At 38.9% G+C, this 12,469-nt stretch overlaps 1 protein-coding gene across 4 annotated transcripts in view; it reads right to left on the bottom strand.

Annotated features, from left to right (window-relative positions):
* The window catches only part of LOC102512851 (histone-arginine methyltransferase CARM1-like), a 269,788-nt gene that overhangs the window by 57,672 nt on the left and 199,647 nt on the right, over nucleotides 1-12,469 (bottom strand). For all 4 annotated transcript variants that reach the window (XR_004319182.1, XR_004319183.1, XM_032477758.1 and 1 more), the window contains exons 6-7: nucleotides 8,137-8,314; nucleotides 2,679-2,769 (exon numbers count right to left, since the gene is read on the bottom strand). Coding sequence is in view for 2 of the 4 variants with exons in the window: in XM_032477758.1 (XP_032333649.1) it covers nucleotides 2,679-2,769; nucleotides 8,137-8,314 (269 nt within the window). In the remaining 2 variants the exon portion in view is untranslated. The remainder of the gene's footprint in view (nucleotides 1-2,678; nucleotides 2,770-8,136; nucleotides 8,315-12,469) is intronic.

Genomic DNA, 12,469 nt, shown 5'->3' with positions numbered 1-12,469 from the left:
TAATAAATACAGGAATTATACATCTCTTAGGAAGGGAGAAATGTTGGAGGGGAAGCACAGAGCAGAAGTGGGAGTTGGGCAGCACGGCTGCCACTTCATGACACGGTAGTCAGGGTAGGTCTTATTGAGAACGTGGCATTTAACAAAGACTTGATGGAGAGGAAGGAGTTAGCCATGTGAATGTGGAGGGAAGAGTATTCCAGAGGAGGCTCAGCAAATGCAAGGCCCTAAGGTGGGAGCACGTCAGACATGTCTGAGGATCAGCAAGGGAGCCTGGTGTCTGAAGCTGAGTAAACACGGCAGTAGGAAATGAGGAGCCAGCCTATGGAGAACCTGCTGGAAGGCTGTGGGGATGTTGGGAATAGACAGGGTAAGAAGCTACTGCAGTAACTGAGGTGAGAGAAGACAGTGTTGAGATCAAGAGGAAACAGCACATTCAGGGAGAACTGGTCAGACTCTGGATATACAGGTGATCCTTGATCAACCCGGGGGTAGGGGGTGGTGTTGGAGCTCCCAGTGTCTGCACAATCAAAAATCCTCGCTAACTTTACAGTCAGCCCTCTGTATCTGCGGTCCCACATCCAGATTTAGTACATACTTAACTAAAAAAAAATCCACATTTAAGTGGACTCACACAGTTCAGACCTACGTTGTTCAAGGGTCAAATGTATTTTGAAAGGAAAACCAACATACTTTCTTGATGGATTAGAAACGGAGGACAAAGAAAGAAGGCCTTCAGGATTTAGGGCCTGCATGACTAGGAGGATAAATCTGTCAGCAACTATGGTGGAGAGACTGTGAGTGGAGTGGGTCTGGGGTGGGAGTGGGGAGATCAGGAGTTGAGTTTTGGACGTGGTAAGTCTCTCCAAGGGCGGATGTCCAGGAGGCAGCTGGATATGGAGTTCACAGGACATGTCCGAGGGGAAGAGATACACTTGGAAACCATTAGAATATAGATCGTATCTGAACTACGTGGATGGATGAGCTCATCAAGGGAGTTCTGTGGACAGAGAAGAGGTCCAAAGACTGCATCCTGGGGGCGCTTCAATATTAAGAGGTAAAGGAAACAAGTAACAACCAGAGAAAGACTGGTTGAGAAAGTGACTAGGGAAGCACAAGAAGAATCAAAAAGAACGGGAGGGAAATAAGTGTTTCAAAAGCTGCTCAAACGCTGGGAGTTAAATCAGCTGAGAAGTGAAAACTGATCACTGGATTTAGCCATGTGGAGGTCAGGGCACTGGTGACCCTGGTAAAAGTGGTTTTGGTAGAAATGGAAGTGGGAGAGTTGGAGACTACTGAATACAGACAACCCTTTTGAGGAATGTCACTGCAAAGGGCTTAAAGAGATGGGTGGTGGCTGACCGGGGAAGTGAGGTATAAAACAAGTTGTTATTTTGTTTTTGATGGAATAATTAGCAGCATGTTTGTATGTCTGATGGGAGCCAGCCACTCCACTGGTATTAGTAAGTAAGATGGCAACAGATGGTACGGCTGGGAGGCCACACAAAAACTGCCTGGACAGCCTACCTCCCCCACCAGTCTGGCATACTCCGCCGCCTGAAATTCCTACCTCTCCTACCTCTCCATTTAAAATAGAAACATTTGGGGTCAGCATGACCTTACATGATCTCATTGCCACCTCCTACCCCCTACTCAGTAAGAGACCACTGGCCCCCACTGGAAAGTCTGTGGCTTGTAGTTTCAAAATTACAGATTGAGCAGAAGTCATGAAATGCTATAAAATCTATGGTGAGAAAGCCTATTTTTCAAGAAAAAATTTGGGAGAAAGAAAAACCATAACCATTTGATCCCATTCCTGGTAGAACTTTGTAACCTAGGAAACCAAAGCACTTCCTGCTTGCTGCCCCTTCACCAAGGTTTGGTACTACATAGAGGAAGTCCTGGAAATCAACTTTGGGTATCTCTGCATACGTCAGCCAGAACTCACAGCTTAATTCTTAGCATGCATCCTTGTCCATCTGCCAGCACATGCCTGTGCTCCTTCCTCCACACCTATCATCCCACATCCCACTCAGGTGATCTCTGTTCCATTTCTCCCTCCCATGGGTCCAATATGGTCATACTCCTTCCCTCTTTTTTGTCAAAACTATAGTCTCAGAAAAGAATGCCAGAAGGAATGGTGGTTTCAAACTGGCAGGGATTTTGTGTCAGTTCTCATTTTACAAATTAAGAAACCACTTCTCAGGGGGTAAAGTGAACTGCCCCCAAAGCCAACAGCTAATTAGTAGGAAAGCTCCGAAAAAAACTGATGAACTCATTTACATCAACGAGTTCTCTGACAAAGGCACATTCTAGCAGAAGCCATAGCCTCGGGCCAGTGGAATGGATGGAGAAAGAGGAGAAGGAGGGACGGCAGGCAAGGAGAGGAGGTTGTTCTTTCAGCATCAGGGCAGTCTTCTGGATGTTTGTTACTGCCTGAGCAGCTCCCTTATTTGCCTGTTTCAGTAGTTCTCAACAGGGGGTGATTCTGCCCTTCAAGGGGGTCTTCGGCAAGGTCTGGAGACATTTTTGGTTGCCACGGCTGGGGGGAAGGTGCTAGAGGCAGAGAGTAGGTACACATCAGGAATGCTGCTAAACGCCCTACAGTGCACAGGATGGCCCCACTCCCAGTATATGACTCTGAAGGAAATGGAGGGGAAGAGAGAAGAGAACCTTACCAAAAGTTGGCTCTGGAGTAGTGTTCCATGTAGAGCTGTTCGTCAGAAAATGGGGCCAAGTGGATGTCGCTGAAAGTCGGGAACATCATTCCTAATGAGCAAAAGACAACAGACTCAGAAGCTGCCTCCTGCTGCCTCCTGATGGAAGAGGACACTCACCTACCACTCAGCTGATCCCACTCTTTAGTTCTGTCTCAGTTATTACACACAGGCTGAAATGTAAATCTGTCTCAAAGCAATAACAAAACTGCACAGAAGACTGGATGGGATATAAACAAGAAATACCAAAGCAAGTCAAAAGCTACATTATGATAAAAACTTAGGGTCCTAGGTGGAGCATTTAACCCGGCTTATTTGCCTTCTTAGCTATTGGCCTTTTCTCTTTCTGTATGCCCTGTGCTTGAAATTCTGGGTACTTCTTTTATTTATTCTTTCTCTCATTTATTGTAAAAACAACTTAGCTTTGGAAATCATCAACATCCCTTCACCCTATCACATGATTATTCCCATTCTCAGACTCTGTTCATGAAAAATCATACTGACTACTTCTCTGCAGGCCCACCATCTTCCAGGCTGGGAAGCCCACAGTGGTGTTTGGTTCCTGCCATCTGCAGTCACAGGGGAGAAGGCAGAGACTTTACCAGGCAAATAAACACCTAGATCGGTGTGCCTGAAGTCGGGCCTCTCTGGGGCAGACGTGGCAATCAGAATTATTACTCTTGTCATTTGGGGAGACTTTTCTTCATAGTCATTTATTAAACTGCATGTGACAGAAAGATGAACATCAGCCCTATTTCAGAAATAAGGATTACCAAAAACCTATAGATCCTGTCACTATCATCATAAGAATTCCTAAAATTTCTGATTAACTCTGCCTTGAACATTTCTATGATATTCCCATGTATTAATTCATTGAACGCTCATAATACTATAAAGTACGTTCTATTATTATATCCATTTTATAAATAAGAAAACTAAGGAACAGGGAAATTTGAATGACTCAGCCATAATCACAGAGCTAATGAGCAGAAGGGAAAAATGCAGCAGTGAAATCTCATCCAGTTGTCAATGGCCTCATACTTAACTATGCTCCCTTTGATGTCTGTTAAACTAGAAAAGGTCAGGGAGGAGGGTATAGCTCAGTGGTAGAGTGCATGCTTAGCATGCAAGAGGTCCTGGGTTCAAGCACCAGTACTTCCATTAAAAAATGAATGAATAAGTAAACCTAATCCCCCCTCCCAAAAAAGATCATTTTATTTAGGGTGTTCTCAGAGGTGGTCAGAGGAAAACCATGATTGTAACATTACCCCTATTTCTCCATCTGAATCTCAAGCACTGTTATCAAAACAATAATGACTGTCTGGTGGTTTTTCAATTTCAGGATAGAAGGATATGAAACAACTTTGGAAAAGTCGTATCTATCATTATTTGTGTAAACTTGGGAAGTTTCATAGGAGGATCTTCTGAGTCCAAGCCTAACAGGAATTCCAAAGATATCAGATAAAATGGAGGCGAGGAAATCATCAAAGGTAAAATGTAAGACAGATTCCAAGAGTAGAAGAAAATGAATCGTCTTATTTAATATACTCACTAAATGTTCAGCCCAAGAACTCAAAAAATTTCACATTAAGACAACCAGAAATAAAGACAAGATACTAAACGCGTCCAGAGGGAAAGACTATGTCATTCTGAAGGTTCAGGAGTCAGGATGGCATGGGAATTCTCAATAGCAATATTAGAAACCAGAAAGCAAAAAAAGATGCCTTAAAAACACTGAGTAAAAAATGTTTTCAAGTTAAAATTCTCTACCCAGCAAAATGATAATACAAGGACTCAACAAATAGTAACTTCTCCACAAAGAATAAATGCTGAAGAGGGTGTGGAGAAAAGGGAACCCTCCTACACTGTAGGTGGGAATGTAGTTTGGTGCAGCCATTATGGAAAGCAGTATGGAGATTCTTCAAAAAACTAAAAACAGACTTACCAGATGATCCAGCAATCCCACTCCTGAGCATATGTCCCAAGGGAACTCTAATTCAAAAAGATACATGCACCCCAACATTCATAGCAGCATTATGTACAATAGCCAAGACATGGAAGTAACCTAAATGTCCATCGACAGATGACTGGATAAAGTCGTGGTGTATTAATACAATGGAATACTACTCAGCCATAAAAAAGAATACAATAATGTCATTTGCAGCAACTTGGATAGACCTGGAGATCATCATTCTAAGTGAAGTAAGCCAAAAAGAGAAAGAAAAGTACCATATGATATCACTCATATGTGGAATCTATTTAAAAAAAAAGACACAAATGAACTTACTTACAAAACAGAAACAGACTCACAGACATAGCAAACACACTTATGGTTACCTGGGGGGAAAAGGGTGGGAATGCATAAATCGGGAGTTCAAGATTTGCAGATACTGACTGGTATACATAAAATAGATAAACAAGTTTATACTGTATAGCACAGGGAACTACATTTGATATCTTGTAGTAACCTATAATGAAAGAGAATAGAGAATGACTATATGTATGTACACGTATGACTGAAACATTATGCTGTATACCAGAAACTGACATATTGTAAACTGACAGTACTTCAAAAACAAAACAAAACAAAAAACAAACAAAAAAACCAGTAACTGCTCAAGTACCCTTTCTTCAGAAGCTATTAGAGAATATTCTTTGCTGAAATGAATAGTGTAAACCAAGAAAAAGGGAGACAAAGGAATGATGATGGAGAGGCAATGTCTGGTAGCCATGCAGAAAGACTAGAGAGCTCCCAGTTCATGTGTGGTTGAGGAGGACAGAGAATTACAGGAGGAAGTCTTCCACAGAATAAATATGGATGGCATCTGTCAGACCCGCTAAAGCATGAAAAATATTAGTCATGAATAAATAGAAAACTAAACTAGTGAAAAAATGAGGCAATTAACTCCAAGAGAAACAAAAGATTTCATATGAAAATAATCATACACACCTACTACACCACCTGACTCAGCACTGAACAATATTTACATTGACATTGTAATGTAAACATTGATTACTGATTTAACCAAATAATAATCTGTCTATATTTCCTTATATTAAAAAGTTCTGAAATCCAAAAAGCTTTGCAAAGCAACAGATTTGCGTAAGTGTGCAATGTCATTTGATGGTAAAACCTGACCTGAACTGACATGAGTTTATAGTCTTCATGTATCCCACTCGGTCTCCAAATTCATGTTTTTTTTGCAGAAATATAATGTGTTTCATTATGGGGTGCTGCCTCAGATCCCACTGGAGGTATTAAGTAATACATGGTATTACGGGCTTTCCAAAGTCCTCCAGATTTGGAATTCTGAAATGTATCAGGCCTTAAGGGATTGGATAAGGGATTGAGGACCTGTAGAAATATATTGAGACGATGGGGGTGGGGGTGGGTGCCTCAAGAAGGGAATGAGCTGTGATGTAGGAGAGCTAACTTCTCAACCAGAGATTGACAAGAACAGCAGTATGATAATTTTACAAAGAAATATGTGGGTAAATAATAGAAGCAACAGAGAATAGAGTTGAGAGGAACAGCCTTAGGGGAGTGGTCTCAGGATAGGCAGAGATGTGGCAGAGGGTTACTATTTCTCATTATAAGCCTTTTTATTATTATTTGATGTTGTAAACAATGTCTTATTTTGATGGAAAATAAAAATAATTAGGAAAAAATCAATCATCCTCCCCCTAGGAACACACTGGGTAGAAAAATGAAATCAGTAGTCATCTCTACTTGTCTAGTTAAAGATACATAGCCCAGTATAAAATTTCATATCCATTTCAAACGTCTGGGGAAAAAGGATGCCCAGATATTAAGTCTAAGTTTTCGGCTTAGAGGGCAGCTCAACAAATGCATGTTGATTAACTATGTGTAAAACCTCATCATATGAAAGCACTTCACCATTTGAAAAAAAAATCTGGAAAACAATATAAAAATTCTTTCTGGGAGGTACTGAAGAGGAAATCCAAGCAGCTTTGTTCCTTTGCTTTCATCTCCCATAGTCCAATTTTATCACATGAACACAAGGCTTCCAAGATCATCTTGGGTTGTTTTATAATAGGAATGCTAATGAAGTTCTTGACGTTAGGTATATTTGCCTAAGTTTATTTATTTTTGCATGAGTTTTTTTTTTAAAGCCTATTTCTGAATCCTAAAATTTTGAAACATACAGGAAATTACAGATGAACTTCAGGCTTTTCTTCTATGCATATCCTGGGTAATCTGGTGACTAGGAGTTGTACTTGTATTTGCTGGTGTGTCTTCATTGGATATCAAGGTAGGTGCCGCAACAGCGGTCATTCACAGTAAGTAAAACAGGCAAGGAACTGCAATTCTCATGAGAGATGGAACTGTTAAAACTGACCAGTTACTTTCTAAGACTTCACTGGAAGAAATGTGCTGTTGGAATGTGTCCACTCTCTCTGGTGAAGGGTGGAAATTTAGCAGGATGTGCAGGAGCTGAGTGTGGGCTTCAGGGTCAGACAGATGTGGAGTCAAATCCCTGCTCTGTCACTTACTAGACGTGTGCCCTTGCCAAGCTGCTTTCCCTCATGGTGCTTCAGTTTTCTCTTCAAAAGTTGGGATCAAAATAGTGCCTCCTGCGAAGCCAGGTCTCAGTCTTGGCACTCTGACATTTGGGTTTGGGTAACTCTTTGAGTTGTGCGGGGGCTGCCCTGCACTTTGAAAGATGTTTAGTGACATCCATGGCCTCTCCCACTAGGTGCTGGTAGCACCCCGTCCAACTGCTGTGACACCTCAAAATGTCTTCAGACATTTGCCCAATGTCCCCGGGGAACGGAGTGTAAAGTCACCAAGAACCTCTGCACTAACCCTTCAGGTAAATAAAAAACCTCCATCATCGATACTTTGTAAGGTTTTCATAAAATAATTTACGCAAATTGCTTAGCATATACAGACACTCGGTAAGCACAAAAAGAATACTGGACTTTGTATTATCTCAATTATATGCAGTAATCATAGGGAAAGAGACACACAGTAGGAAAAGAATATGGTAGGAGCAACAAATGAAACGAGAGAACTGTAGAGTTTCTCACATTATAGAAGATCAACACTTGAAAGGGCTTTAGCGATTACTTCCAATAACATAGATGAGGAACCAAAGTCAAAAGGTCAAGTGTTAGGCCAAGACTGCTGGGGAAAGAAATGACTTAACCAGGACAAAATTATGTAACTCGGAACTGGTCCTCTATACTATACTGAATACCATGCAGCACACCACCATCAATGTTTTCTGGAGACCTGCTCATGTATTACGGGAGAATAAGAAGCGAAAATCAAAGAATTGGTGTACTAGAAATGCTCTCTCCTCCTTTCTGTCAAGGATTAAATGTGGGGCAAAAAAGACGGCAAATTTTATGGAGAAGTTAGCCTATTTCCTAAACCAAGAATTGGCCAACTCACCATTTGCTTTCAGCCACTTTTTGGAATGAAGGTAACTTTCTAGCATCCTTTCATTGAACAGCATGTATCCCATTGGTTCTGAAATGATCACATCCACAGCCTCTGGAAGTGAGATTTCTTCAATTTTCCCTGGCAAAACAATGATCTTGTCTGAAAGGTGGTTATTTTTCACTAGCATCTGAAAAAGATAAAGTAGGGTACCAGTACTATTGTTACACAGAATCTTATGAAAAATGTGTTTTGTAGTTTAGGGGATGATAGGGTGATAGGGATGGGACAGAGGTGAGATACTTGCTTCTATAAATACTATAAGAATATTTTTTCCTGCACAAATATTTCATCTTTACTAGAAATAAATTAGAAGATACAGATTTGGAACAAATAAAAATACCTATAATCAATACCACATACAAATAATAACTATTGATAGTTTGATGTATACCCTTCAAGACTCTATACAAGTGTGAAAATGTGTGGTCTGTGTATGTGTGTACACAGGCACATGTACTTTTAGGGGGGCGTTATTAATGGCTTCAGCTTATTTCCCATTATTCTACTGGCAAAAAAGATGCCCAAAGGCTCTGTACAACAATCTTGCATAACTTAATAATCCTGATCCTTATTAAATTATCCTTTGATATTTTGATTCCAAAAATGAATAATACTACATTCATTAGCCTTTTCTTAGAAGTACATTTTATAGTTACGTACTCAGTTTTGACGTCCTCTGTATTTTTTTTTAACATTTTTTATTGATTTATAATCATTTTACAATGTTGTGTCAAATTCCAGTGTTCAGCACAATTTTTCAGTTATTCATGGAGATATACACACTCATTGTCACATTTTTTTCTCTGTGAGTTATCATAACATTTTGACGTCCTCTGTATTTTAGTTAATAACTTTGGACTCTCTTAAAAGAGGGACCTTGAAGAGAAATATAGCCATTATGTTTCTAATTATTTACTCTTAATGCCAAAAATGACAAGGTGATTGCATCATTACATTTATGCCTTGCTCCTCTCTGAAAAAAAATTTCCTAATAAACACCTTATATGTATTGGCACAAATATATACAATACATTCATTTTCAAGTTGTGGTTTGCTGAGACTCTTAGATCTTTGCTCACTGTATTTGTATATAGTCAGAGACTCTCCATTTTGTATTTTTGTAATGTGATCCCCCCTTCTTCATCCTAAATGCACTACCCCAAGCATTCATCATGACTGAGTTGCACTTCTCAATTTCTGATCACTTCTTCCCAATGCTAGGGTATCCTTCACCTTAACTCCAGGGTACTGCTCACCCACATGTGCCCTGTAATCTTGTTAAATGTCTTTTCTACTTATACTTTCTCTCTCTTTTTTTTAATCAAAGTATAGTCAGTTACAATGTGTCAATTTCTGGTGCACAGCACAGCACAAAAAAATATACATATATTTGTTTTCATATTCTTTTTTAAATCATTTTTTTCCTTCTAGTTTTATTGAGATGTAACTGACATACAACACTGCATACATTTTTTTTGTGGGGGGGAATAATTAGTTTTTATTTTTCTTATTAGAGGTATTAGGGATTGAACCCAAGACCTCATGCTAGCTTAGGCATGTGCTCTACCACTGAGCTATACCCTCTCCCTCATACTTTTTCATTAAAGGTTATTATAAGATATTGAATATAGTTCCTGTGCTATACAGAAGAAATGTTTTTTGTCTATTTTTATATATAGTGGTTAACAATTGTAAATCTCTAACTCCCAAATTTATGCCTTCTCACCCTCTTTCCCCCAGTAACCATAAGATTGTTTACTATATCAGCAAGCCTGTTTCTGTTTTGTAGATGAATTCATCAGTGTCCTCTTTTTTCTTTTCTTTTTTTTAGATTCCATATATGAGTAAATATCATATGGTATTTTTCTTTCTCTTTCTGGCTTACTTCACTTAGAATGATGATCTCTAGGTCCATCCATGTTGCTGCAAAAGGCATTATTTTATTCTTTTTTATGGCTGATGGCTGAGTAGTATTCCATTGTGTAAATATACCACAGCTTCTTTATCCAGTCATCTGTCAGTGGACATTTAGGTTGCTTCCATGTCTTGGCTATAGTATATAGTGCTGCTATGAACTTTGGGGTGCATGTATCTTTTCAAATTAGAGTTCCCTTGGGATATATGCTCAGGAGTGGGATTGCTGGATCATACAATAAGTCTATGTTTAGTTTTTTGAGGAATTTCCATACTGTTTTCCATAATGGCTACACCAGACTACTTATTCTTTCAAACAAGTCAAGTAATCTTTAATGTAAAGAAAAACAATGAAGAAAACTATCTGAACATGCCATCCACTGTCAACATTTACCCAGGCACGAGGACATGTGGAATTCCATTCTAAAATCACTCCCCACATTAAGTCAAGTTCAGAGTTCTAAGGAGAAAAGGCCTGAAGGGCAAAGCTTTTGGTGCCCTGCTTTTCTGTGTACATTCTCTTCTCAGGAGAGCCCATTCACCCACGCAGCAGTAAGCATGGCCTTGCCGTGAATGGCTGTCCAAACTACAACTTTAGGTTTCCTCTCTCACCTGAGCTCTGGTTATCACCGGGACGTTTCTACCAACCCACTCTGTTGCCTCAATCTCAACAAGAGCCAACTTCAGCTTCATCTTAAAAGCTAATCATTTCTCTAAAATTTTTGTATACTCTTGTATTTCCTTGATTCCATCTTGGTTACTAACGCCATAATCCTCAGTATCCTGGAGGCATACACAGTTGCTTCCCACAATTAGTTACTAAGTTTTCTTATTTATACTTTTCAGATATGTCTCATTTCCACCTTTTCCTTTTTGCCTGCAACAACTTGTCCAGTTCCTAACAGCTTCAAATCTGGAATTTAAAAATAGCACTTATATAATGAAAATAATAAAAGCAGTGCCTACTTCATAAGCCTGCTTGAGGCTAAAACAAGATAAGGCATTTTAAGGGGTATGTAAGTATTAAATAATTATTGTCATTATTTTTGTTAAAGAAAAAAGTGTTCACTAAAAAAGAGAAATGTAGATGAGCAAAAGCATGAAAGTAAAAAGTCACTGTGTTCCCATCATCCAAAGGTAGGCAGGGTATATTTCCTAGTAGATGACTAAGTGTACTGCTGTTTATAAAAAATACACTTTTTGTAGTAATACTTCATAATCTTTTTTTCATGTATTATGTTTCAGACCATGTATCTGTGAATATTTTTAGCATCATGGCATACGTAAAAAAGTAACAATCAATGTGATACATACTCCACACTGAGACTTTACAGAAAATAATCCTAAATTCTCAAACCCTCAAGAAGATCAGAGACCTGATACTAAGGCTTCAGAGAGAGGATGTTACGAGCCATCAGCAGGGCAATTTGGGGTTCATAGGAAAGAACTTGAGTCTCACTAGTCTCACTGGTAAAGAAGGCCACACTACATACACGAAAGTGCGGAAACAGGCCTGCCTGCGGGTCACTGAATCATTGTGACTTCATTTATTTTTGATAAGATTCAAAGAATACTAGCTCAAGAAACTGAAGATACAGATTCTAGTCCCGCCTTTACCACTGAAGAGCTATGTGACCTTGAAGAAGTCACTTAAACTCTCTAAATTTTAGTTTCCCTCCTTGCAAAATGAGTTTAAAACTGAGTTGTTTTAGGCTCTTTTTAGTCCCAACATTTTATGATTAGGATAAAGCAAAATGTCCTCAAAGTACATTCCAGTCTATGAACATAAGGGGTTTCATGATCAAATAATTTGTGAACATATTTATAATATATATCCCTCTTACAAATTCAGAGTCCATTAGCATATTAAAGGATTTTAGGAACTCTGCAGAAAACTGTTTGGTTTGGTGAAATCAAAGACATCCAAACTTATTTGAATACTTTGCAGGGTTTTTTTTTTTCCTGAATGATTATTTATCTTTCATAGATCTATCTTTAAGAAACAAAAAAAAATAGTTTTTTGAAAATCCTAGGTTTGAATACAATTCCTTGACAGAGATATTTGAAAATAGGATATAAACTCAACCAATAATACCTCTAAGACACAAGAGCAGCTAATTTCAGATATGAGATACATTTCAGTACAGATAGTTTTATGTTAGCCTGTCATTTCAGAGTCCACTCTTCCAAAAATGAAACTCAGTAGAACTATCATATCTAGAGTAATACACAACCAATATCCAGGAAGAGATCATATTACACTCAAATTATACATGACCATTTTGGACAACCATCTGGCATTATTCAATAAAACTAAAGATTTCAATGACTTAGAAATATCACTCCCTATAAATTTAAATTCTAGAGA

The sequence above is a fragment of the Camelus ferus genome, chromosome 4 (assembly GCF_009834535.1).
Source record: "Camelus ferus isolate YT-003-E chromosome 4, BCGSAC_Cfer_1.0, whole genome shotgun sequence".
Lineage (NCBI taxonomy): Eukaryota > Metazoa > Chordata > Mammalia > Artiodactyla > Camelidae > Camelus > Camelus ferus.
This window is presented reverse-complemented; position numbering and strand designations above follow the sequence as displayed.